The 27,958-nt window shown below is 34.3% G+C and overlaps 1 protein-coding gene across 1 annotated transcript; it reads left to right on the top strand.

The window, feature by feature from the left end:
• The first annotated feature begins 288 nt into the window (after nt 1–288).
• LOC125679627 (multifunctional procollagen lysine hydroxylase and glycosyltransferase LH3-like) lies at nt 289–27,184 on the top strand. Its single transcript, XM_048919003.2, has 20 exons — nt 289–562; nt 1,596–1,684; nt 4,672–4,808; nt 5,960–6,074; nt 6,816–6,867; nt 7,776–7,888; nt 9,715–9,778; nt 10,403–10,500; nt 13,472–13,573; nt 14,255–14,386; nt 14,996–15,117; nt 15,521–15,622; nt 16,360–16,485; nt 18,288–18,420; nt 21,563–21,676; nt 21,783–21,851; nt 23,240–23,344; nt 24,231–24,377; nt 24,622–24,750; nt 25,103–27,184. The coding sequence occupies exons 1-20, from the start codon at nt 481–483 to the stop codon at nt 25,256–25,258; spliced, it is 2,187 nt and encodes a 728-aa protein (XP_048774960.1). The 5' UTR covers nt 289–480; the 3' UTR covers nt 25,259–27,184.
• The last annotated feature ends 774 nt before the right edge of the window (nt 27,185–27,958 follow it).

Raw genomic sequence — 27,958 nt, 5'->3', positions numbered from 1 at the left:
GAAGAAGGGAGTAAAATTATTACATGTATATTTATATGCTAAATATTCAGCTGTGGACACCCCACCCACCCAAAAGAAAACAAACGCGTGGGCGTTGAACCTTATCATGATGGTTGTCACGTTCGTCCGTTTGCTATTGTGTGGCGGATTCTACATTCAGGATAAGTTACATAGTTCATTACACATGGTAGAAAAATTCCTGTAACATTATGCATTATTTGTAAACATTCCTGTCGTCAGTAGATATTTCCGGATAGACCACAGACGTATTTGAATTTTACATATAGACTACATAAACTCTAGAGCATTTCCGAAGGAATTTTCGGATTGCAAACAAGAAGAAAACACATGGGTCAGGGTTGAAGCTGTAGATTTCGGCTGTGGTGTCGGATTACATCGCAGAAGCTTCTAGTTGCCACATCATCGATTCTGGAGAACTGGTGGAATGAATTAAAAGTTTAGGAGTTATAGCATTCTAAGATGGAAAGTTTTAAACTGGTTGTGTTTATGAACACTCTTATCTTGAGTTTTGTTTCCTATTCGGTGGCTTTGACAGATAACGGTAAGGCCTAATGCTCTACGTGACAATTGATATGTAACCTCACGAATTATGTGTTATCTATTCTCACGAAAGTTGATTAAAGCCGTACAGATTTTGTGCAGGTTTTATACAGTTTAAACAGAAGAAATATATTTTCTGATTCAGAATGACATTTTTGAATGTCTTATATCGACACACATTGTTAAAACTAATTCACCATTCACAAGGTGCAAAAGAGTCCTTTGTCCGTTCAGCTGCAGAACTCCAACTGCAGTTCAATGACTGGGGGTGGGTGGTGGAGTGGTGGTGTCTATCCTAAAAGAGCTATAGTTCTGCAACCAAAGTTCTATGCATTATTTATGACTGCTGATTAAAATTTGTCATTGTTACAGTATTCTATAGTGGATGTAGGCAATGCCTGTATTTACTCCTCTAAAGGGAATATGTTACAATCCATCTCTAGCAAAGGAATATCCATGCATGATGATGAAATAAATCTGGATCTATTGAATATGCCAACATGCAGCATACAAAATATTGTTATACCAATATGAAATTTTTTAAATGTTAAGCTGCAAAGAGAAATATGTTGACAATGAAGAAAAATATGTTATCTTGCAATTCATAAATTTACCAATATTTATATTCACTTGGAATATATGTTTATATTCAAGATTCAGGTTTTAGATAAGTCCATATCTTGTATTCTATTGGGTATGTTGCAACATAAGATGCAACTTGCAAGTTAAGATTGTTTTCTTACATTTAAATTGAATGAATTCGTCAGAAAATTAAAAATAATGTGCGAGCTGTAAAATCAATATTTTTTAGGTTGGATTTTCGTTGTTTTAGTGATACGGATATACTCACAAATTTAGATCCTCAATGAACAATAGAAAATATGGTACAAAACAACTCATTGAAACACAAAATCAAGTTCTTATGCTCCTCAAATTTTCTAAAACAACAAAAAATTAAGTTACTCCACGGACAGGAGTATGCCGCCTTTCATCATGTTCCTGTATATTTGAGTATTCAATTTAATATCTTGCAGAGCTAAAGCTGATAACAATAGCCACTGATGTCACTGATGGATTTAGAAGATATCTGAGGTCAACAAATAAGTATGGTTTGGATGTGGAGGTAAATATCAACTTTAGAAATTATGAAAGTTTTATCAAGTTATCCCCCCCTCCTCCTACAAACAAAGTTTAGGGGTATACTGGAATCACCTTGTCTGTCTGTCTGTAGACATCATTTGTCCAGAGTGTATCTTTAACTAGGGATGGGGTAATTAAAAAAAGTCATTGTAATTTAGTGTAATTACATATTTTCAAGTAATTGGAAGTAATTTTTTATTAAAGATTTTTTTAATTACAAGTAATTGTAATTTGATTAATCACATTGCAAATAACACGTAATTCCGATTACTTTTCAATTACATCATAAGACAATAAAATCATACAAAAAAATCAAATTCTCAACATGCTCAATGAAGAATTAAAATCTTTAATTTCCCTTCCACCATGTTCCTTTATACATTTTACTTAAATCCCGTGGGGATCTGGGTTAGAATAGGTCCTCAGTACCCCTTGCTTGTCGTAAGAGGTGACTAAATGGGGGTGGTCCTTTGGATGAGACTACAAAAACCGAGGTCCCGTGTCACAGCAGGTGTGGCACAATAAAGATCCCTCCCTGCTCTAAGCACCGAGCATAGGCCTAAATTTTGCAGCCCTTCACTGGCAATGGTGACGTCTCCATATGAGTGAAATATTCTCGAGAGGGACGTTAAACAATAGTTAATCAATCAATCATTTTACTTAATGTATGAATGTCTTAACCTTTGAAAAGCTTATCATGATAAAATCTTTAAGTATTCATTGGGAAACATCTACAACATCATATACTTATACATATGTGAATAACTATATCTTGTATAAATTTTTGTTGATAACTGACAAAATATAATTTGTAATTTGATTAATAACTTTATCAAAGTAATTGTAATTAATTAATTACATTTGTAAACTGTAGTAGTTGTAAATTAATTGAAGAATTTGGCAAAGTAATTGTAATTTAGTTAATTACTTTTGTATGTCATTGACCCCATCCCTATCTTTAACACCAATCAAAACTTAGTTATATCTCGTATGAATATTAACTGAAGTTGGAAAAACACTTGCATTTGTTTTAATAAAAAGCTAAACTAATTGATTTATCTACTGATTTAAGTTAACTTCAATTTCCTGTTTTTGGTGGTAAAGAAAGATGGAAATGTTCCAGTTAAACCATGACCCAGGCATAGTCTTGAGTCAGATTTTGCCAAATTAAATTAGCGTCTGTCTCCAGTGCAGGTGGTGGCTAAAGATGATGATTTTTACCTTTTCTGAATACTCAGATCTTTAATCATCAACATTCTGAATACTTTCATTTTCTTTAGCATTTTCAAAGATCGAAGTAAAACCCTTGGAATTTGTATAGGATTAAACATTCGTTAAACTCGGGACATTTTACTCACAAACCGAATAAAAGTGCGAAGTTTGTGAGTAAAATGTCCAGAGTTTGCACATCGATAAATTGTTCAAAAGGAATGTTTGATTCTTGTAATTCAAATTCGTTCCCTGTATTATAAATTTCAAAAATTTGAATAGTTTCCTTGCACTATGTTATTTGTTTTCATGTGCGTATGTATACATTAGCATTTTTGGATTTATTGATGTGTAAATTCTCAATTAGTTTTATTTCTATCCAATCAAAACAAGTGTAATAAATGATATTGGAATTATTTTTCATTGAAAGACTTTTGTCACTGTCATGCTGTTGTTCGATGTTGTTGATTTTCCACCTGGTCTCAGGGCCTCCGTGGCCGAGTGGTTAGAGCATCGCGCTCAAAATCACATGGCCTCTCACCTCTGGTCGGCGCGGGTTCGAATCCCGCTCACGCCGGTAAGTGAGAAAGTTTCTCAGTTTACTTTCGGACGGTCGGTGGTCTCTTCCCAGGTACATTGTATCTGGGTTCTCTCTTCCACCAATAAAAAACTGGGCGCCACCAGATAACTGAAAAATTGTTGAGTGTGGTGGAAAACATCAATCAATCAATCAACCACCTGGTCTCTTCTCAATGGACATGGGTTCCTCAGTTTAAACTCTTCGGTTTTGAAGTATAGAAATATAGGCTTCATGTTTTTTATATCCTCTTACATTTAGTCACGTTGATAGATTCATAGAATACCTGTCCCGAGCTTCATTGCAATAAAATAGGTAAATACTCCAGGTATCCAGGAAGAATTCATAACAAAAAGAAAAAAGAACTTTTGACTAAGATTTTTTTTATCCTTTGGGAAATCTTTAGCTGTCATTTTGGGAAAAACAGTTTAACACCTGTTCCTCAGCATTGGGTGGGTTTGTTGTATATTGTTTAACATCCTGCTTAAGAATCTTTCACTCATTTGGAGACTTCATTGCCAGTGAAGGACTGCAAAATTTAGGCCTTTGCTCAGCGCTTATGGCGTTTGAGCAGGGAGGGATCTTTATTGTGACACAGGGCCTCGGTTTTTGCGATCTCATCCGAAGGACCGTCCCATTTAGTGGCCTCTTATGACAAGCAAGGGATACTCAGGAGCCATTCTAAATCGGATCCCCATGGGTCAGCATTGGGAATGGTATGAATTTCAGCCCCCTACAGACCAAAAAAAAATTAAGGCAACTGATATTTTTCACATTCAAGAAAAATATGGATGTTTTTCCACTTGAAGGGTGGATAGGGTTGGGGGTGTTATGTTGTCATGTCCAGAGTGTATATCTTAAAAACCATTTATTCTCCATTGAGCACAAATTATCTATTTCCTGCCTTCCAATGCGCCTTGCAGGGGGCTCAGGTTGGTAATCCTATTTGTCCTGAATCTTCTCTTCTCCAAAATTATTTTAAATATGTTGCCAGTAATGTTTTTTATGTGGAAGAGAGAGAGAGAGAGAGAGAGAGAGAGAGAGAGAGAGAGAGAGAGAGAGAGAGAACTTTCATTGTTGGATTGATTATGGTTTTACACCCTTTTGGCAGTATTTCAGCTGTATTGTTGGATGTGTATTTTTTTCAGGTGTATATTTCATTGTTAACTGTATATATTTTTTAGGTGTATGGGATGGGACAAGACTGGAGGGGTGGGGATGTGGCCAACCATGCTGGCGGAGGTCACAAAGTCAACATCCTAAAAAAAGAACTTGAGAAATACAAGGACCAAGAAAATCTCATTCTCATGTTTACAGACAGGTTAGTAAAAACAGTTAAAGGAGACAGGTTAGTAAAAAAAACAAGTAAAGGAGACAGGTTAGTAAAGACAGGTAAAGGAGACAGGTTAGTAAAGACAGTTAAAGGAGACGGGTTATTAAAAACATGTAAAGGAGACAGGTTAGTAAAGACAAGACAGGTTAGTAAAGACAGGTAAAGGAGACAGGTTAGTAAAAACAGGTAAAGGAGACAGGTTAGTAAAAACAGGTAAAGGAGACAGGTTAGTAAAGACAGGTAAAGGAGACAGGTTAGTAAAGACAGGTAAAGGAGACAGGTTAGTAAAGACATGTAAAGGAGACAGGTTAGTAAAAACAGGTAAAGGAGACAGGTTAGTAAAGACAGGTAAAGGAGACAGGTTAGTAAAAACAGGTAAAGGAGACAGGTTAGTAAACTTTAAGCATGAGCTAACATTTGAAAAATAAGAAGCAAAAACAACTAACTTACAAAAGATGGTGCTATAACTGTATTTGACTGAAGCTGTGTTTGCCATTTATCGATAATACAGAACTTACAGAATTTATGCAATGTCAGCTCTTCTGTGATAGAAGTACTTGTTATTCTATTGAATGCTTGGATGGGTTCAGGTGTATACATATATTATAGACTTGTTAATGTGTAGATGTTGATAAAAGTTAATGAAACTATGAATTTTGTTTATTATTAAACTGGTCATATCAAGAAGAAAATGTTTGAATTAGGCCATTAAATTTAAATTAAATTAATTTTTCTTCTCTGACATGATTGCTACTCTTAAAAAAAAGATGGCGAATTTCATTTTTGTTGGTACTATTAATTTCCTTCTCAAATAATCATAAACTTTGATATTGAATTGTGTTTCCCTGCAGTTCTGGTGGTTGCATGCTATCTGGTAATCATCATTTAGGCAATATATGAATGCATAATGAATGAATATAATAAAGTTAAACAAAGGGAAACAACTACTGTATTGGGCAACTTAGAAATGGAGTATTTGAAGTAGTGTTGTCTTATTTTTATCCAGGCGTGAACAAATTTGAAAGCAAATGTTGTACATGTTTAGTTGATACACTGCATTAGTTTTACAAGGTGGATAAATCTGTGTAACACGGCAGCTGTGTGTGAAATAGAGTGAAATAGAATTCTCTCTCTTGTAGCTATGACGTTGTTCTAACAGCTGGCAAGGCAGAAATTTTGGAAAAGTTCAACAAATTTAACTCCAGGGTTGTGTTTTCTGCGGAAGGATTTTGTTGGCCAGATCCCTCATTAGCTGTATGTACTTAATCAAACGAAGATTGTGTCATGCTTGATTACATGTGATTGCAAGGGCAGATCCAAGAAATTTGTCAGTGGGAGTCAAACTTGAAGTTGGTTAACATTGACCTGGCACAAATTTAATGTCCAATCAAACTGTGTCTTGAATATTTCCCATGAGTTTAAATCTCAATATATCATGCATTATTGGTTTTGGCACACCCTGTGGTAATAGGACTGTCACTACAGTATATGGCAGTCCACTGTTACATGTTACACAGAAGTACCTGTTTAATGTGTTCATCTTCCTTGTTCTAAACAGCAGTGGTGGTCAATGAAGTTATTAAACATTACACACAATTATAAATACATTTTGGCTTTTTTTCTTATCCCTAACATGGCAACAAACCTCACTCCACTCACTGGATCTGCCTATGGAACACCATGGAATGAGAATGTATGTGATGGATTCAAAGGAAAATTATTGAAAGTTTAGGAAAGGATCTCTCACATTTTATTTGATCTAAACATCAGGAGATGAGCTGCTAATTGATTTATACATCCATTACAAAGAACAGTTTACAGTCTACTTACCTGTAAGATAAAATTATATTTTTTCATGAGCAGCATCTGACCTCTTATTGCTCATTGAGGATTACATTACCCCCAATATTTTTGCAGTGTAAGAAATTTAATTAGATTATATATAGAAAATTGGGCTAAAGGTAACAGTGATACATTTGATGGTTTTATTTTCAGGAATCATATCCACAAGTAAAGCCAAATGAAAATCGGTACCTTAACTCAGGAGGTATTGCTTTTTACTTTCAATTTTCTTTGGGAAGAAAATCTTTTTTGGAAAGAGCACTTATGAAATATAGATCCATTATTGCATATTAAAAATAATCCATATATGCAGAATGCAAAATAGACAATAAAATTTAGCAATATACACTGAAATTAAATAGAGTAGATTTACAGCATGTTTATTACATCAGGGTCAGAAATTACATCTTGCCCAACCTCCTGAAGCAGTCTATTTCTCAGGCTGGCGGGGATGAAAGTTCATGTAATAGCCCGGTGGTCGGGCTAATTTAACAGCAACAACAAATATCAAAAATACGCTTTATTTGTAAATTCATTCATATAGGATAATAAACATTACAAAATTTAAAATCAGGTCTGGCAGATTTTGAACAGAACTGGCAACTTGTAAGTGTACCCAGCCCTGTAACTAGCAGTGCTAGGGCTGAAACGATATGCCCCCTTCATGATACGATACATATTGCAATACTAGTACCATGATTGAATATTTTCAATATGATACATTTTATAGTAGAAACCAATGATAACTTAGAAGAAAAATTTAATTAACGTCACAATTTCAAAACTAAACTGTTTGCAAACTGCCGAATGGTAAGATGCCTGTTGGCCCTGTAATTTAAACTGATTAAGTTTATTGTTTTCGTCAGACTCAAGGCTAACAACGGTCTGATCATTATCGGACATCATTTTGTCCCTCGTACATGGTTAAGTCCGATATATTTTACCAAACCCGATTTTAAAAAACGTATCGAACCAAAGATCAAGGAAATGAATCGAGCATTATATTGAACAGTATTGATATTTTGGTGTTGTTTCAGCCCTAACTAGTACACAATTTCATTGATTTTCCAACTCTTGATTACATGTACCTATTGTGCTATTGTGTGTTCGCAGGATACATTGGTTATGCAAAGGACCTGTATGAGATGATAACCCACCGTGAAATAAAGGATACAGATGATGATCAATTGTATTTCACCAACATCTTCCTGGACAAGACACTGCGGGTGAGTCTCTGGTCAGCCATGCCTGACCACTTCCTTCCTGCTGTATAATCATGTCCATAAATAGTATAGGTACACATGAATGAATGACACTTCTGTAGAAATATTTGGTAGTGTCGTGATGATTTAGATACCTTTTCTGTGTATATTGGACTTTCTGTTCATAAGCATATACATGTACTAGTATTACATTCAAGGATCAGGTTTCTTACTTATTGACTATGGGGCATAATATCCAATTCATGATATTCAGTTCTGTAATTGACTATGGGGCATAATATTGTATTATGTAATTGATCATGGGGCATAATATTCAATTCTGTAATTGACTATTGGGCATAATATTCAATTCATAATATTCAATTCTTTAATTGACTATGGGTCATAATATTCAATTCTGTAATTGACTATGGGGCATGGTATATAATTCTGTAATTGACTATCGGGCATAATATTTAATTCTATAATTGACTATGGGGCATAATATTTAATTCTATAATTGACTATGGGGCATGATATTCAATTCTGTCATTGACTATGGGGCATAATATTCAATTCTGTAATTGACTATGGGGCATGATATGTATTCAGTTTAGTGATTGACTGTGGGGCATAACAGACTTACCTGCCTAACCTCCCAATTTGCTCATCATTTTTACAATTAATTTGACCCCCTAAATATGATTTATGATTTCAATTCAAAATCCCTTGATTTTCTGATCTTCAATTTTTTTGTTCTGAATTCATCACTAAAATTGTTGCACCAGTAGAGATGCTTTAATGATAGTAAAATTGTAAGATGAGTTTTCATTTAAAAAAAAACAAACAACTAAATTCAGGGGTCAACATAAATGAATTCATTAAGTAATGTGAAAAAGTAGATTGAAAAGTCTTAATTTGAAGAGTCTCCTATTACCGTATATACTCTCCTATAAGTCAAATTTTTGGGAGTTAGATTTTGGTCCAAATCTCTGTGTCCGACTTATAGGAGTGTCCTAAGAAGATTAGTATTTTTCTGGATGTCTGGATGGCGTAATGTATAGCCTAGTATTTTTTAAACAACAAAAACATGGACGAAGTAAACAAAATAGTAACTGTTTAATTTGTTGAGAATAAAAAGTGAAATATAGATGCCATATCCCAAAATATTATTGGAATACAGATAAATACATAAGAGTATTGATATGAAATTGATTTGTTGGGGAAAATATCAAATATTGGCGCATTTCGCAAAATATTATTTAATACACAGGTAAAAACAATAGAGCATTGATTTGAAATTGTCAACTGATTCTTGAAAAAAGTTAGACCAACTTATGAATAGGTCAATGGCAATTCCCTCCAAAATGACCTTAAAACTATACAAATGACTTATAGGTGAACCGACTTATAGGCGAGTATATACGGTACATGGTTTCAATATTTTTGACATTGTTTTTCCACTTTAACAACATTTCAACCAAATAAAACCAAGTGTAAAGACAAATGTTTTGTACTGTGTAAACAATCCTTTATTTACAATTTTGTTTTTTAAAAATTCTGCTTTGAAAGTAGAAAATCATTTGCATAAAAAGTCCAATCTTACTGACAGAATCTTAGAAAACTACAGATAACATCCATTTTGGGTAGGCAGGTCTGGCATACTATTCTGTTTATTGATTGACTATGGGACATGATATTCAGTTCATCAGGAATACTTGTTTATTAAATCTGTGACAGGGAACTCTGATTTTTCATAAAAAGTCAACAAACAATTAAGAAAATGAACGTGGAATACAAAACTTGTTTGATTAAAATAACATGACAATATCTATTGTTTTCTATTTCAGAAAAAATGGAGTATGAAGCTTGATGTAAAATCTGAGATTTTCCAGAACATGAATGGAGCTTTAGGTAATGGAAAAAGACTTATTCGTTTCTTCATTTATATTAATATACATATCATCACATACCAGAGTTGTTCTATAATATTTTGAAAATGAGGAGATTGAGTTTTTAGTTCCAACAGTCTTTAGAAACTGCATTGTACGAAGTATGGAAAATATATTAAAGTCAATGTGTTTAGTCATTATTTGTATATCGTAACCTTGGCATCATTCCAACTACCTTCCATTTAAAATTATTCTGTTTGATTTCCATGAATAAAAAAGTGGATCTAAACGGTATTTTTTATTCATGGGCACTCATGTACAGGATTTTAGAAACTCTGCATGCACAATTTTTCAGAAAAAATACCAGATTTTGTTGATAGCACACATGTAGATATTTACATTTACATGGTTACTGTAATTATAAGAAGGAAGGGGGATGACATTTAATTGTATGTGAAAAGGGGGGGGGGGGGGGGGGGGGGAGTCTTATATGCAGATTTTCACTTTCAAATTAAGTTAGTGCATATGAAATTCTTCAGATTTATTTGTGATTCTGTTATGGTGTAAAGAATTTATGCATTATATGTAGAGAAATATAAAACCTTGTCTACACATTGCAGTTATAGTTCCTATTGTTTCTTATTAGATGATGTCACAATCAAATTCAAAAGTGAACATAGCTTTGCTTACAATGAAAAAACTGGGAGTACTCCAATTGTGGTGCATGGAAATGGTCCTATCAAGGTATACAGTTCATTATTGATGCATGTATTTGATGAATATGCTAACTATGCATAATGTCAAGCTGGTTAGTGCCACTACAGATGTTTGAACACAATAATCTGATGCTTTTGCCATCAAGTTGGTGATGTGTGTGTTAAAGAAAAGTAGTGAAACTGATTTTCTTTACATGCAATGCATGAACTGCAGATAAATGCAGATTCTACAATTAAATTTTTCTAAAGAGGTTTATTTTTGCTTGGCCAATTTGGCAACCATATTTGGATTTTCACATACCCAAATGCAAATTTTACTTATCCGGAGTGATTGGCAGTCATTGATGTTGATCCCTGCAATTCAAGCAACAGAAAGAAAGACTTAAATGCATTGACAGAAATAGTGTTGTTCAAGCAGATGAATCAACAACATCTACAATTTTATATGTGTAATTTTAGCACAATAGACAATTTGATACATACTTGTAACTGTAGAATTCACATACACACATTCATTACGATTGATTAATAGTTTCTTACATTATCATTCAATATAATTGTGTTATTAATGTACATTTATATAGCACTTTATCTAATCAACACAATTACCCTAAAGTGCTTTACATGTAAAACAAACTAAAACAAAGAACAATAAATACATAAAAAAGACATAAAATAATAATCAACTGAGGTTAACATAGTAACTTAAAGTAGGCAAAACTATAAGGTTATAAAAGACATACTAAATATTTATGAGAAAGGGATCTTTTTATGCCCCCCTTCAAAGAAGAGGGGCATATTAGTTTGCACCTGTCGGTCGGTCGGTAGACCACATGTTGTCCGCTCAATATCTTGAGAACCATTCACTTGATGATAATGATATTTCATATGTGGGTTGGTTATGAGTAGAAGAGGATCCCTATTGTTTTTCAGGTCAAAAGGTCAAGAGTCAATCTACTCTGGATATAGGAATATAATGTCCACTCAATATCTTGAGAACCCTTTGCTTGACAGACATCAAACTTGGTACACTGGTACATCTTCAGGAGTAGATGACCCCTATTGATTTTGAGATCATATGGTCAAAGGTCAAGGGTCAAACTGGGCATAGGAATATACTGACCATTCAATGTCTAGAGAACCCTTTGCTTGACAGACATCAAACTTGGTACGCCAGTACATCTTCAGAAGAAGATGACCCCCATTGATTTTGAGGTCACATGGTCAAAGGTCAAGGGTCAAACTGGACATAGGAATATACTGTCCGTTAAATATCTCAAGAACCCTTTGCTTGACAGACATCAAACTTGATACACTGGTACATCTTCAAGAGAAGATGACCCCTATTGATTTTGAGGTCACATGTTTAAAGGTCAAGGGTCAAACTGGACATAGGAATATACTGTCCGTTCAATATCTTGAGAACCTTTGCTTGACAGACATCAAACGTGGTACACTGGTACGTCTTCAGGAGAAGACGACCCCTATTGATTTTCAGATCACATGGTCAAAGGTCAAGGGTCAAACTGGACATTGGAATATACTGTCTGCTCCATATCTTGAGAACCCTTTGCTTGACAGACATTAAACTTGGTACACTGGTACATCTTCAGGAGAATATGACACCTATTGATTTTGAGGTCGCGTGGTCAAAGGTCGAGGGTTAAACTGTACATAGGAATATACTGTCCGCTCAATATCTTGAGAACCCTTTGCTTGACAGACATCAAACTTGGTACACTGGTACATCTTCAGGAGTTGATGACCCCTATTGATTTTTAGGTCACATGGTCAATCCACTTTTGACATAGGAAGATATTGTCTGCTCAATATTTTGAATTGATGATACTACTCTCAATTAAATGATGTGTGTGTGTATAACCCTTTTCAATTTTGCACCATGGGGGGCATATGTGTTTTACAAACATCTCTTGTTTAAGAATTATTTGCTTGATTGACACCAACTTTGGTACACTGGTACAGCATAAGAAGTAGATGACCCCTATTGATTTTTAGGTCACATGGTCAATTCACTCTTGACATAGGAAGATATTGTCTTCTCAATAGTTTGAATTGATGATACTACTATCAATTAAATGATGTGTGTGTATAACCCTTTTCAATTTTGCACCATGGGGGGCATATGTGTTTTACAAACATCTCTTGTTTTTTTACTTTTTGGTGTCATGTACAGTATCTGCAGGACTAGCTTAATTAGGCAAAAAATTGAAATATACAAGAGAGAGTTACAGATCCACCCATTGTAAAATCCTTTAGTTTACGGATCCACCCACTGTACTAACTTTCAGTTTACAGATCCACCCATTGCAAAATCCTTCAGTTTATGGATCCACCCATTGTAAAAATCTACAGTTTACAGATCCACCCATTGCAATATCCTTCAGTTTACGGATCCACCCATTGTAAAAACCTTCAGTTTACAGATCCACCCATTGCAATATCCTTCAGTTTACGGATCCACCCATTGTAAAATTCTACTGTTTATAGATCCACTCATTTTAAAAACCTTCAGTTTTCAGTGCTATTTTTGCTGTGCATGATTCAAGCATTTCATCTCTGTATTTTACATTGTTATCTCTAGATTTGATATCATTAAAAAAATCCTAACATATTTTCCCGATTTATGATTGTGTCAAGACATGCATGTACTTCAAACATTTGTTGATGCTCTGGTCAAACTGGTATCTCCTAGATCTGTCCCAATCTTTTCCCCAGAGAGCTACAGTTCTTCTTCTTCTTATTTCTTCTGCTAAGTATCATGCTGACCCTGTATAGTTCAATTGTATAGGATATTTGATCTCAATTTTATTTTGCAATGCCATTAATATCATTGAATTAAATACTAGGTAAAATGATAATGTGAAATACAGTACTTTGATGTGGTTCAGGTTTCAAGAATTGACTTTGTTAAAACACCATCTAAACCTCTCAGTCCTTTGATCTAACTAAGTCTTATGATTTCTGATTGTCTCTTGCAGCCTGAATTTAACAGATTCTCCAATTATCTGGCAGATGGCTGGACAACACAGAGTGGATGTCTTGCCTGTAAGGAAGACACTATCAGCATCAGAAATTTGAAAGTAAGAACAAAATTGTTCTCTCTCTCTGTGTGTCTCTCTCTCTCTCTCTCTTCTTCCTTCTTCATCAGAACATACTTTTTCAAATTATTTGGACAATGTTATACAAGAACAATATGCTTAATTGAATGATAGAATGGAGGCTGTTCAAACTTCAAGCTGATGCAGAAGCTTTATTGTTTTCTAATTATGCTTTTTTAACAGATGAATGTCACTGTGTTTGTTGTATTTCAGGATGAAGAATTCCCCACTGTTTTGTTGTAAATGTCACTGTTTTTGGTGTATTTCAGGATGAAGATTTCCCCACTGTTTTGTTGTATATGTCACTGTTTTAGGTGTATTTTAGGATGAAGAATTCCCCACTGTTTTGTTGTAAATGTCACTGTTTTAGGTGTATTTCAGGATGAAGATTTCCCCACTGTTTTGTTGTATATGTCACTGTTTTTGGTGTATTTCAGGATGAAGATTTCCCCACTGTTTTGTTGTATATGTCACTGTTTTAGGTGTATTTCAGGATGAAGATTTCCCCACTGTTTTGTTGTATATGTCACTGTTTTAGGTGTATTTTAGGATGAAGATTTCCCCACTGTTTTGTTGTAAATGTCACTGTTTTTGGTGTATTTTAGGATGAAGAATTCCCCACTGTTTTGTTGTATATGTAACTCTGTTTTTGGTGTATTTCAGGATGAAGAATTCCCCACTGTTTTGCTGTCACTTTTCTTTGAACGTCCAAGTCCATTTGCTGAGGAATTCCTGGAGAGAATAGCTAGTCAGAAGTATCCCAAATCAAGGGTTGACCTGTTCATTCACAACAACGTATGTACATGCATTTTGGAGTTGTTGATGGTGCAAAGCATTTTCTTTCAAGTCTTGTTTTTCTTGTCTTTGTTAAAATGTTAAAAAGTTCTAATTGAGTGTAAATTTCATGATTTAACTGGTTCATTCAATACATGCGTAGAGTATTTGCCGAACACATTGTGCTACGAACTTTCACCTGTATTTTTGGTTTGTCTGTTTAACCATGGTGCCATGACTTTCTAACCATAATTTATATGAGATTGAGGGTAAATGAAAAGGCTAGGGTACTGTAACAAAAATAAAGGTCATTCACCAGGAACTGTGGCAGTTTTGGCAAGTATATATGACTCTTACAAAATCATATTCATACTGTATGTGTAAATCAAACACTTCAAAGATTCATTATCTAATGTGTCATCAATGACATGCCATTAACTCAAAAATACAGATTTGTCTCAGTAGGATTTTACTGTAATGAGGTGGATAGTGTTTCTCAAGCATGTTTTCATCGCTCAAAAAGTTGGTCTGCAATGATGAATGCTGGTATTGTTTAACGTTATAATATCAGTAGTAAAAGAATTGGTCTATTGAAGCATGTATATAGATGTAATATGTTTCATCTGACAGGTGGAATTCCACAACAAGGATGTGGCGAATTTCTTGGAGAAATACAATGATCTGTATAGGTCTGCCACCATATTGATGCCATCGGACGGAATCAGTGAATCGGCAGCCAGAAACTGGGCCATGTAAGAGAATTCTAAACTATAGGTTTATTTTCTTTGTTTACTGTATGGTTATAGTGAAATGTAGTATTAAAATGTGTTGAAATTAAAATGAAATTCTTTTTGTTATAGAATATAGTAATTTACCTAAATACAGACATTTTAATGTTCATATACTTTTGCAATGCTATTGATTTGTTTTAAATTGTATCAAAATTTAGCAAACCAGATTTGGGTTCACAGTAATTTTATTAAAAGATGTTTTACATATTCAATAGACCTTCAAAATTACTTTGCAGTAGGACTAAACCAGAATGAAATACACTGTATGATGAAAAATATACATACTGTATTCTGAAATTGTTGCGATAAAAATATAAAGATAGAAGAATTCATTTATTTACCATAATGTCTATTTTTTTTGTAGTGAAGTGTGTAAGCAGAAAAGTGACCAGTACCTGTTTTCAGCAGATGTGTATGCTCAGATCACAGACCCAGATGCATTGATAGATCTCATAGAACAAAACAGGTACCAGAAAATAACTTGCCATATAACTCATAGAACAAAACAGGTACCAGAAAATAACTCGCCATATAACTCATAGAACAAAACAGGTACCAGAAAATAACTCGCCATATAAACAGGTACCAGAAAATAACCCACCATACTCAGCTCATCAAATATCAGAGACATATATAACAAAATAACCTGCCATATAACTCATGGAACAAAACAGGTAACAGAAAATAACTCGCCATACTCAGTTTGACATGAAATAATATCAGAGTCATATAGAACAGAAAATAACCTGCCATACTCAGCTCATGAATTATCAGAGACATATAGAACAGAAAATAACCCGCCATACTCAGCTCATGAATTATCAGAGACATATAGAACAGAAAATAACCCACCATACTCAGCTCAGTAATGATAGAGAAAAACTAGATTCAGAAACAGTGATTGATTCAGTAATGATGGAGAGAAAGTAGATTCAGAGACAGTGATTCAGTAATGATAGAGAGAAACTAGATTCAGAGACAGTGATTCAGTAATGATAGAGAAAAACTAGATTCAGAGACAGTGATTGATTCAGTAATGATGGAGAGAAACTAGATTCCGACACAGTGATTCAGTAATGATAGAGAGACTTGTAACAGTACTGTTGAGCAGTGAATGTGCATGTTCTACAATAGTGATATGTGGGAGATATTCCAATGCCTATTTTTGCTTTCGAATAATTGCCGTTATTATCTACATTGAAGGACTGTTTTGGCTCCCACACTGACACGCCCCTTCAAGCTCTGGTCCAATTTCTGGGGAGCTGTGAACCGGGAAGGCTGGTATGCTAGATCAGAGGACTACATAGACATTGTGGAGAGGAAGAGAATGTAAGGCACTACTGTATGTTTTAGTTAATTGTTATACATGTATTGAAAGGGGGTGGGTGTTACACAATTTTTACAAAAGTAAGAATTTCATGTTAATAGGTAGAATTTTACCAAAGAGTAAAGGGGGAAAAAAATGATGAAACGGGTGTTTTTATAGTAGATAAGCAGAAAATGCTTTTAGTATTAAATTAATTAGTCAGCAGGGTTGGTGCTTATTGGAATAATCACTAGTTTATGAAATTTTCAAAATATTTTACTTACTGTCTTTGCTTGAAGATTTTATAAGAGTAAATTGATTATAGGTTATTGACTGAATATTGAGGAAATATGCCCGCCACTTAGTCCACTTTGTGCAACAACCATGAGTGGGTATATTTTCCAATATTCAGTCGGTAACTCTTCTGCATCATAAAAGGTAGAGCTTTCATACTTTTAGAAAATTTGAATATAAGCCATATCTTTCAAATCGTAAGCGGTATTGTTTTTACATTTAACATGTGCATTTCTTGTAAGAGGACCTTTTCAATGATACCAGATTTGTTGAATATTTGACATTGAGTACGACCTTGAATATGACCTAGTTTTGGACATTTTCAAAAAACTTTAACCTTAGTCATATCTTTTACACCATGCAGTAAGAGATCAAACTTACATGTATTCCTTGTTGCAAGACCTTTCCATTAACGACCACCGTGGTGGTCTAGAGATTAGAGCATTTGCCATGCATGCGGAAGGCCAGGGTTCGAATCCCAGCCGCAACAGACCTAAGTCATTAAAACAGGTACTGACAGTTCCATCACCAAACTCTCGTCATCAGGTGTGAATGTCACGGGTCCTCGGAGATGACCTTAAAAACGGATGTCCCATGTCACAGTAAGTGTGGCACACTAAAGAAACCCTCACTGCTCAATGGCCGTAAACACCGAACAAAGGCCTAAATTTGAAGCCCTTCACCGGTCTTGGTGACGTCTCCATATGAGTGAGAAATTCTCAAGAAAGAGAGAGAGAGAGAGAGACGTTAAACAAGATACAATCAATCAACCTTTCCATTAACACCAAGATCTTGTCCTTTGTTTTACTTTTAGAAAATTCAAATATAAACCATAAGAGGTATTGCTTTTATATGTAGCATGTGCATTTTTGTGAGAAGACCTTTCCAATGATACCAGACCTTGTGACTTTGACCTCATTTTTGGAATTTTTCAAAAAACTAACCTTGATCATATCTTTTACACCATAAGAGGTAGACCTTTCATATTTGGTATGTGTATTCCTTGTGGCAAGACCTTTCTATTGACACCAAAATCTTTGACCTGGTGACCTTTACATTGACCTTTCTCTTACTTTTAGAAAATTTGAATATAAGCCATATCTTTCAAATCATAAGAGGTATTGTTTTTATATTAAGCATATGGAATTTTTGTATGAAGAACTTTCCAACGATGCCAGATTTGTTGACCTTGTGACCGTGACAGAGTTTTGGAAATTTTTCATTAAGTTCTATGCACTTCTAATTAAAGAAATGCACATTTGTTTACATTTTCAGTAGCACAAAGTGTTTATATCCATTAATATCTGTAAGCCGATATGACATCACAATCATTGATCAGTTATGTAAGCAGATATACATGTAACATCACCATTGAGTTAAAATAGTCCCTTGGCAATCACAGTGCAAAAGGTCAAGTAAAAGCTCGGATATTCTTTATAGAATCTAGAGGGAAAGTATCAAGATACATAATAAATCTTTATGTACATGGATTTGTTTCCGATTTCTAATTTGTTTGTGCTTGGTGTTTCAGAGGACTGTGGAATGTACCATACATCACAAGTGCATACCTCATCCATGGATCTCTGATGAAGGATATAAGAGACATTTTTGCTATGGAAAACACAGAACCAGACATGGCATTTTGTATAGGTCTTAGAAAAAAGGTTTGTTAGATATAGAAATATATACTGGTACAGTGAAACTTCTTCAAACCGGCCCCTCAGAAAACCGGTTCTCCCTGAATATCGGCCTATTTTCAAAGTCCCGGCAGAAACCTTAACATTTCCTTACAAAGGTCTTACAAAACCAGCCACCCCTGAAAACCGGACATCGGCCACTTTTTAAAGTACAATTGTTAACAATGTTTAATTTACCCTTGTAATACTGGCCACTGTTTGAAGACTAGAAAATTTTGGCCAAAAGGGTGATTAAGATCAGCCAGATGTGAAAAATGACTGACCAACTGGCAGGAAATTATCAACCGGAGGTGTGAAAAACACAAGTGGCCTCTATAAGTTCTATAGTTTACCTGTGCTGTCCAGGGTGTTAATTGGTGCTTGGCTAATCCAAGTGACCCTTTCAAATTCTTTATGAAATGTTATAAACAGATATGCACATAAAGAATGAATACAATCAATACGCCATATTGTTGCACCATGGATATAAGTGGTAGTTAATAAACAACAAACCCATGACTGTTAATGATACTTTTCAAAAGATAAATGATTTTTGGGGGGTTTCCATAGTCTTAAAATTCCTAAGAAACATCAAAATTAAAATTTTATATTTACTACTGTACTTTTAAAAAACGTCAAAACAAATTTGTTAACGATATAAGCAATGGACATACACAGAATTTTTATAGGTAAGAGGAATTCCAATAATAGGCCTCTGTGTTTTCTTTATGTATCCTGTAATAAATTTTTAGTTTAAAATTAGATGATTGCAGCAAGACTATTTCTCCTAATAATTACCTGGAGGTACAGGCGGACTAATTAATTGATCATAGATCCCCATATCAAAGTGAGCAGTACCTACTCTGTGTATTAATTAATGCAGTTTTATTTAAACTGAATGTTTTCCATTATTTATGCATGTCAATGTAAAACTGTTTATTCATGTTTAATTAGTTTTAGTGCTATAAATTGAAAATAAACATGTTAGTAAATTATTTTGTTTTATTTCCAATAGTGAAATAATAGTCCTTGAACACCATATTATATGGTTTGTGGTATGTCAATGAAATATCTAATAAAGATTGAGCTGAAATGTCTCTAAATGCTAAATTCTTGGTATACCGGCCACCCCTCTAAACCGGCCATTTTTTTCGGTCCGAGAGCTGGCCGGTTTAGAGAAGTTTCACTGTAGATATGTTCAGGTTTGTATATTTACTGGTAGATATGTATCTTCAATACTGGAGACCTGCTGAAGGAAGATACTAATATCTACATGTATATACATGTACATGGTTTTCAAGATATCAAAATACCAGAATGACCAACCTCTTGGAAATCCACAATATTTACGCTATGGAGTTGACGTGAGGAGTTCCAGGTAGAAATCCTCGTCTGCAGTGTCACTCAAATGACTGTCCAATGTACACAGCAGTGACTGTGTATCTATATATTCTGATTCAATGTTCGTATCAGAAGAAAATTCTTCATAACTTTAGACATCTACACAAATGCCTGACCCATCTGACAACAAAACTTCAGAGTCAGTATCGCTGGACAGCGCTGTCCTCCATGATTGAATTACACGCTGTTTACATTACAGTCATGACAACCGGAACAAGTCAAAACAACTCATCTGACATACTTGTACTTATACTTGTACTCAAGTTATTATTTTTTTTTTTTTCTTTCTAATGGATTGTTATTTCAACTAAAGGGGAAAATCTTATCTAAACGCTAAAGCTTTTATATGAGTACACATAGAAGTTTACATCTAACTCGCACTGAAAACTCGCTCGTAATGATTAACTTATAAAAAATTGTGAATTATATTACATTATATTGATTGCCTATTCATCTAATGGAAATATGGCATGCATGTGAGCCGCTTAACTGTAAACAAAACTTTACTATTTTAAGATTGTATAATTCGTCAAAAAGATAAAGAGACAAAAAATACAGATCCTGTATGCAATAGTCATTTGTTCACACGCATATACTTGGGCTGAAGGCTGACATGCTTTCATAGGGAAATAGATATATTTAGGTTGTAAAACAGTAGTTCTAATATATATTCTTTGTCAAAAACCAAAACCCAATCACCGATTTACCGATATGAATTTATTTACTTTTTCCACATAAATATAGTTATGTATCTTTCCATAATCTATTTGCGCAATACACACACACTAATCTCAAGTGACGTCAAAGTGCATTTTTCTCGTTTCAACTTGTAAAATGCATTACTTTCATGAAGAAATAGGCCTACGATACTTGCTGGTACCTAAATATGACCGTAAGAAAAAAATGTAGCAAATGTTTCAAGCTTTCCGAATATGATATACATTTTTGATTATTGTGTTTTGTAGGAAAGATTTTACTAACAGAAGATAACACAATTTTTGTCATCTTGGTTTAATTTCTTACTTTCCGGCAATGGTGTGCGATTTTGAATGCATGTTTTCGACGAGTTCCAACATCGTACAGAAAAACTTTGAGTAGAAAAATTGTTTAGTGTTTACTCTACTTTTGGAAAATATAATTTGTTTTGCTATATTCCAATTATTAACAAAACGCCACCAATTTAATCCTGTCGGCACTTAAAAGGCGTCACTGGGCGTTAAAGGGTTAATAATGGGGCAAAAAATTGACCAATTTTAAAAAATCTTTTTCACAACTGCATATCTTTAAGAAAAAATAAAAAATAAATAAATGCATAGTGATGTAAAGTAGGAAGACCTCTACCAAAATTGTAAACTTCATAATCCCCGGGATAGAGGTTCGGACTTCAGGGCAGGGTCAAACTTGGTATATAGTATTTATGTTAATATTGTATTATGTAAAATTAATCCTTTCATCAATATATAGGCACTTTTAAGGGCATTGAAGTTTTAAGAACACATCTTGTTTGATACTTTAGCTGAATATTAGAATTCAGAACAGGAATTTTTTTCTAGATTCTATAGCCCTTGGGACTACTGATAGTTTTAAACTATAATGCTCAGGTGACCAGTGTGGCCTGTGTGCCTCGTTTGTCTTGTCATGTATTTGATACAGTCGTAAAATTGTATTTTGAAAAAAATAATTAGAAACTGTTTGAATTGTGAATTGACTGATGTGCATTGCTTTCCAGGGTATTTTCATGTATGCCACCAACAGAAAGACCTTGGGTCATCTTGTGGATTACGATGACATGGATACCTCTCATCTTCACAATGACCTGTATCAACTCATGCGGAACCCCTATGTAAGCATTCATTATATTGTATCATCATTTGCCATATGGCAGTATTTCTGGTTATAAGCATTTTTAAGAAGCTTCATTTTTAAGCAAAAGGCAATTTTCATTTCAGGATTGGGAGCTGAAGTATATACATGAAAATTATTCCCAGAGTCTCGAACAAGACAGCCAACTGGAACAGGTACAGAGTTCTTCAACGCTAAAAGCATTTTTGTTTAGATTAAGATTAAGTTATGTTAAGAGGTCAGTTTAGCCCATTAGGTGAGACTCTCATATGAATGCAGACAGTTCATAATTCATTATTATAAACACTGGTAATTTCTGAAGCAAAATGAATACATATTGATTTCAGTGATACAGATGCCACAGATAGAGTTGTGATTTGATAAAATTTCCAGTTTTTAATGCCTTTTCTTCATGTGTAGTGTGAGTGTGTGTGTATTGATTCAGAAAACAAAGAACATATACTTTATTCAGAAAACCCAAAACGTGTACTTGCTCATACATCTTATTAAATATTTAATCTATTTAATTATCAGTCACGTCTTGCTTTTGAAATTATAAGATAGAGAAGTTTGCTGCAGTAAAAATTGTCTAAAGTATGATTAGTATTCATGAAAAATGAGAAAATCAAATGAATGATCAAAACTGTGTATGTTGATTTATATAAAAACAAAAATTGTTCAAATATCATTGTGAACCATTATAGTTTTTGATATGTTTCTAATCTTATGGTCCCATGGGTATCTGGGTTAGAATAGGTCCTCAGTACCCCTTGCGTGGCGACTAAATGGGGCAGTCCTTCGGATGATACCGCAAAAACTGAGACCCCGTGTCACAGCAGATGTGGCACGATAAAGATCCCTCCCAGCTCAAAGGCCATGAGTGCAAAACGTAGGCGTAAATTAAAAACAATAATGAAGATTTGCCAATATGCTATTAAAGACATTCTGATCGAAAGAAGTTGAGGACATATATCTGAATTTACATTACTTTGTTATGTTGTGGTGCTGCAATACCAGCAGTTACTAAGGTCATGTCTAGAGGACATAAGGAAAGAAATGCAAGGTTACCCAAGGTCATGTGTAGAATGGGTTGAAGAGAGTGCAAAACCTACAGAATAATTTTGCATCGTGGAATCGTCTATTGATAAAATAATAAATAACATGGAATCGTCTATTGATAAAATAATAAATAATGTGGAATCGTCTATTAATAAAACAATAAAGATGAACAGAAATGTTGTACAAGATTGTCTAAGACTCAATATCGATAACTTTATTGGGATGTGAAATGTAGTTGGTTTGTGATTAGATATTCTACATAAATGTTAGGTATTCAGAAGAAGCAGTGAAGAGAAAAGTATTGATATCAGATTAGTAATAATCAAGCATCAGCTTACATATCTCAAAGGAAAGACAGATTGGTTTGTGATGATCTTATGAGAGGGGTGTTTGTGAATCTTGTCAATACTCCATGCGGGAGAGTAAAATTTGGTGTATGGCATTTAGTATTGATTAGTACCACTAAGAAAGATAGAAAATAATCACTTGATTTTGTTACTTAAAGCCATGTCCAGATGTTTTCTGGATGCCCATTGTGAATGTCAAGTTTTGTGATGAGCTTGTGGAGGAATTGGAACATCTTAACCAGTGGTCTGGTGGCAGACATGAAGTGAGTACCTTTCAGAACATTGAATTAAACAGACTTACCTGCAGGTTGGGCTATACTAGCAGATACATTATCAGCCTAGTACAGTCCTATTTGGAGATACCCCAACATTTTCCTCCAAAAACAGTGCTATTTCCTTTAATACTAAAGGTATTTATTCCTTATGTTGGACATCCCCTAGTCTATGAAAGAAGCAGATCCAAAACTCAACAAGTAATTTCTAAACTGTAGGAAAAGGAATCCTTATTTCCACTACATACATACATTTTCCCAGTATTATGCCCCCACAATGAAAAGGCTAGGGTATTTAGTGTTGCCCTTTTCCATGGATCATCACACTTTATTGCTTCTGTTTTAAAATAAGAAAAAGAGCTGTACATGTATGACTGATAAGGACAAACATGTAGTCATCCCCCCCCCCCACCTGTTTTATATCAGATCAGTACATGTATTTAGAACCTATCAACTCTTTACATAAGTCATCAGATTTCAGGGCAAGTTTCTTAGGATAAGATCATTTCCCCTATTCACCAACAACTCTTTTCATAAGTCATCAGATTTCAGAGTATAGTTGCTTTAGGACAAGATCATTTCCCATAATTTTTCACTGTCAAATCTGAAAAGGACAAATGTGTTCTAGATACCTCATTTATGATTAGTGCAAATATTTTTTGACCAGTATAAAGTTACCTGACAGTCATCAAACTTCATAGCAATAATTGGTCGTGGGTCGTTACTGGTAATTATCATGTCAATAAGTCAAAGGTCGCTATAATTTCTTTACATGGATTTTAATGTGAAAGAAGGAACAGTCAACATACCTTGTTTTTATCAAGAGCTAATAATACATGTTGTGATGTATATTTAGAATGTACTACATTTTTTGTAGGATCCCCGTCTGGCTGGAGGGTATGAGAATGTACCGACCGTGGACACACACATGCGACAGGCAGGTCTGGAAGAACAATGGCTACATTTCCTCAAAGTCTTTGTTTCTCCTCTCCAGGAGAAGGCATTTGCTGGGTACCATAGTGATGTAAGTCTGAGGGCCATAAAGGGGAAATGCTAGTGTCATACAGAAAATGGGAGGGGGGGGGGGATTATATAGATAAAAAGGTATCAGATCTAAGGACAGTTTAATCCATAGAATAATAGTGGAATTGAAGACTATTACAATAAACCAATCCCTTACAACAGTTTGTGTGTTGAAATTTACAAAGCGGGTGAATTATTAAAGGTTAGTAATCTAGCATTGTTTTACCATTTATTTGATTTTTCAGCCTCCTAGATCCATCATGAACTTTGTGGTGCGATATCGACCAGATGAGCAAGACCGACTTCGTCCACATCATGACTCTTCCACCTTCACCATCAACATTGCTCTCAACACACCGAAAGTGGATTTTGAGGTCAGTTAGTTAATCACATAGTATCGGTCGGTATACCTTGAAAGTGTACCGCACCGATCAAAATTGTCATGAATGAAAACTAAATGATGTAATAAAAAGATGTAATGTCAGGGGAAAATTGAGTTCAGCAGAGAGGTGATGAATTATAAAAGAATAATGAGTATGCTTCTGATTTTACTATTTCCACCATTAATGGGGTACTTCTGTTTGAGAAATAGTGACAATGAGTTATTCGTAAAATACATGTGCCAGTATGCACATGTACATCTAGAGATAGCCGTGGGCGTTGTAATAATTGTCCAACAGTTAAGCATGGCAGGAATAAAATACTGGAATTTATTTTTCAATTTAGGGAGGTGGATGTCGCTTTTTGCGGTACAACTGTAGTGTGACTGCAACACGTAAAGGCTGGATGATAATGCACCCAGGACGATTAACTCACTACCACGAAGGCCTGGTCGTAACAAAAGGAGTGCGATATATCATGATTTCATTTGTAGATCCTTAATTCTAACATTTCAAGAGTGTCAGATTTCTGCAAATTTCATCTTTATTTTTTATAAAACTTGAATTTGAGAGAGCTGGTATATGTATGTACATTTAAGGGGTGAAATGTAGAGTGAATGATTGACATCACTGTATTTTATTTAGCATTTACATGTACAGGATTTCCAAAACGCAATTTTAGAGGAAATGTTTTGTCCAGATTTTATCTCTGGTGCTTGTGATTATGATTAGTGATTAATCAATGTGTTCATGTCCACGTTTTGTAGCTTTTGTGTATAAATAATTACATTTTGTACTTAATAACAGGCAAAGCAAGGTGAATAAAGAAAAGCTTTGTTTTCCATTTAGTGAAATCCATTGTAACAATTGAAATGTGATTATTGTTTTATTGAAATGTTTGAGAGTTAATTGTGATTTATTTTGATATTCCGTATTTTCAGTTTGAACCAGAGTATGTTCAATCCCATGATGCATTAATCATTGATATGGTTGAAGTAGTATGAATTATTGGTTTTTAGAAATACCTTTGTACTTTCTATGATATTTATCAATATCAAGAGAAATTCTGCCAGTTGTACGTTATACTGTAGAAGTACTTTTTTTTTACGTGGTACAAATTGTTTTGTTTAAGGTCTTGAAGAATATGTGGCCTTCTTTCTTCCAAGTTTAAGTACATGTTCGTACAAATCCTCATTTTAAATCTCGGATTTTGCATAAGCATAGGTGTTGAATATATGAATATATTACGTATAGAGATCCTGTATATAGATACACACACCATATCTATATGCTACTACTTAAATTACAAGACCACACAATTTGTATTTAAGTATGTAACTCAAAATATGATTACACCCCTTACAAGACATGTTTTGTTGTGTGAAACAGAAATTACACTTGATGATCGCAGTTAGCCTCAAGTGCATGAAGGCAAACCAAGAGCAGTTCGAATACCTGTAATAAAAACAGTCACGAGGTATAATGAGACAATAGTTACTGTGATTGAAGTTCTTCATGCAGACAATTCATGCCAAATCCTGCTCAGTGTATGCTGTTACAGTTAAGTAGAGATGGTTACGATGAAATGGATGAAAATGATTATCCGCAGAATCACACAGATTACAATGGAAATGCAAGTCAGATTTGCAGAATTACGATCACATGGACAAAAGCTTTTCTGCCATAATCGAGTTAATATACATGGAAGTTTCTTTGATTTGCTTTGAATTTGCACAAGCTTAAATGCACTCCAATGCAACACTGCAACTTTGTAACATAGATTGAAGGCAAATACTTGTACACCTGGTTTTGCAATTGTAAGCATGAAATCACATTTCCTTCTCATTCAATTCAAGTTTTCAAACAGCTTCAAATTAATTATGTTACATGTACATAACATATAAAATTTACATTGTTATCTAGTCAATACTTAGTGTCATAAGTTTACATTGAATACTGATATCCATATGCCAGCTTTAATGGAGAATGAATGCCCAAAACTTACTTTTAAAACAGGTGTGTTTACATTATATGTTGATTATTTTTTTTCAAGCTGTAGTAGATAGAGGATATCAATAGTAGACATCATTACTTACAATTTGTGAAAGTATTTTGTGTGCTTAATATAACTACTGGCATTATAAAGTAAGGTCCATTAATGTGAAATCATTGTCAATTTTATATCCTTCAGTTCAGTATGTTGCCCAATCTAAATATAATTCAATGCTTGGATCTATGAGAAGCTGCACCAGATGTAGAATTTTAATTAGATTGATATATTACAATGTCTAAAGTTGGTGATTTTTTTGGTCATGCTTTATACTTTTGAGATCTTGCAAGAATGAATCTCAAAATGTGATAACTCTTTAATGATGTCTTTCATGTATTCTTTCAGCATATGACAATAAAGCTGTTTAAATTTGAAAAATGTTTGTTGGAATCATCATTAAATACCAGTGAAACTGAGATAGGGCCTAGTGGCATCACACTGTGAAATATTTATACATATTGGAACAGGTGTTCCTGCAACGTACAAAAGTATGCATTCATTGACATCTGCAGTGTTATGTCCCACGTGTAAAATGAGTATCCTGCTGTATGCTGGTATGTATATTGTTTAGTTGTAGAAAATCTGATTTGCAAGGTATTGCTAGCAATCCAGTTCTTTTCCTCATCATGGAGTACATGAATTAGAAACAGTTTGGAAATGAAACAGGAAAGGGAAGTGTGTGCAAATAAATTTAACAGGCTAGATTTAATTTGAAAAGTTCAGGACTTGTTGGAAACTGATACAAGTTTTGATAGAGAAAATTCAACAGACAAACATCTGGGAACTCGGACTTTGAACAGGGCAGGACTACCATAGCTCGTATGAATCCTCCATCCTGTAAACGAGGCGCAGATGGACATTGAACTTTATGCTTTAGAAGGAAAACCAGGGATTTATAGGATGAAGCATTTGAAACAAGAGTTCAAGTCAAGATCATCTGAACTCTATTGACAAAGGTTCATAGGTTGGGCAGGACATACACCAATGTCCAATGAGTGAAATGTTCTGAAAGAATATTAATATTTCATTCGACAGTACATTTATGTTCTACTTTTACACTAATACCCAATTTTAGTAGTGACATTTTGTGATCTCAAAAATATGGATCCCCACTAAAACAATACTGCTACTTTCAACATTTTACCCAAACAC

The sequence above is a fragment of the Ostrea edulis genome, chromosome 1, assembly GCF_947568905.1.
Source record: "Ostrea edulis chromosome 1, xbOstEdul1.1, whole genome shotgun sequence".
Taxonomy (NCBI): domain Eukaryota; kingdom Metazoa; phylum Mollusca; class Bivalvia; order Ostreida; family Ostreidae; genus Ostrea; species Ostrea edulis.
Note: the sequence above shows the minus strand (reverse complement) of the source record. Positions and strands in the feature narration are given on the sequence as shown.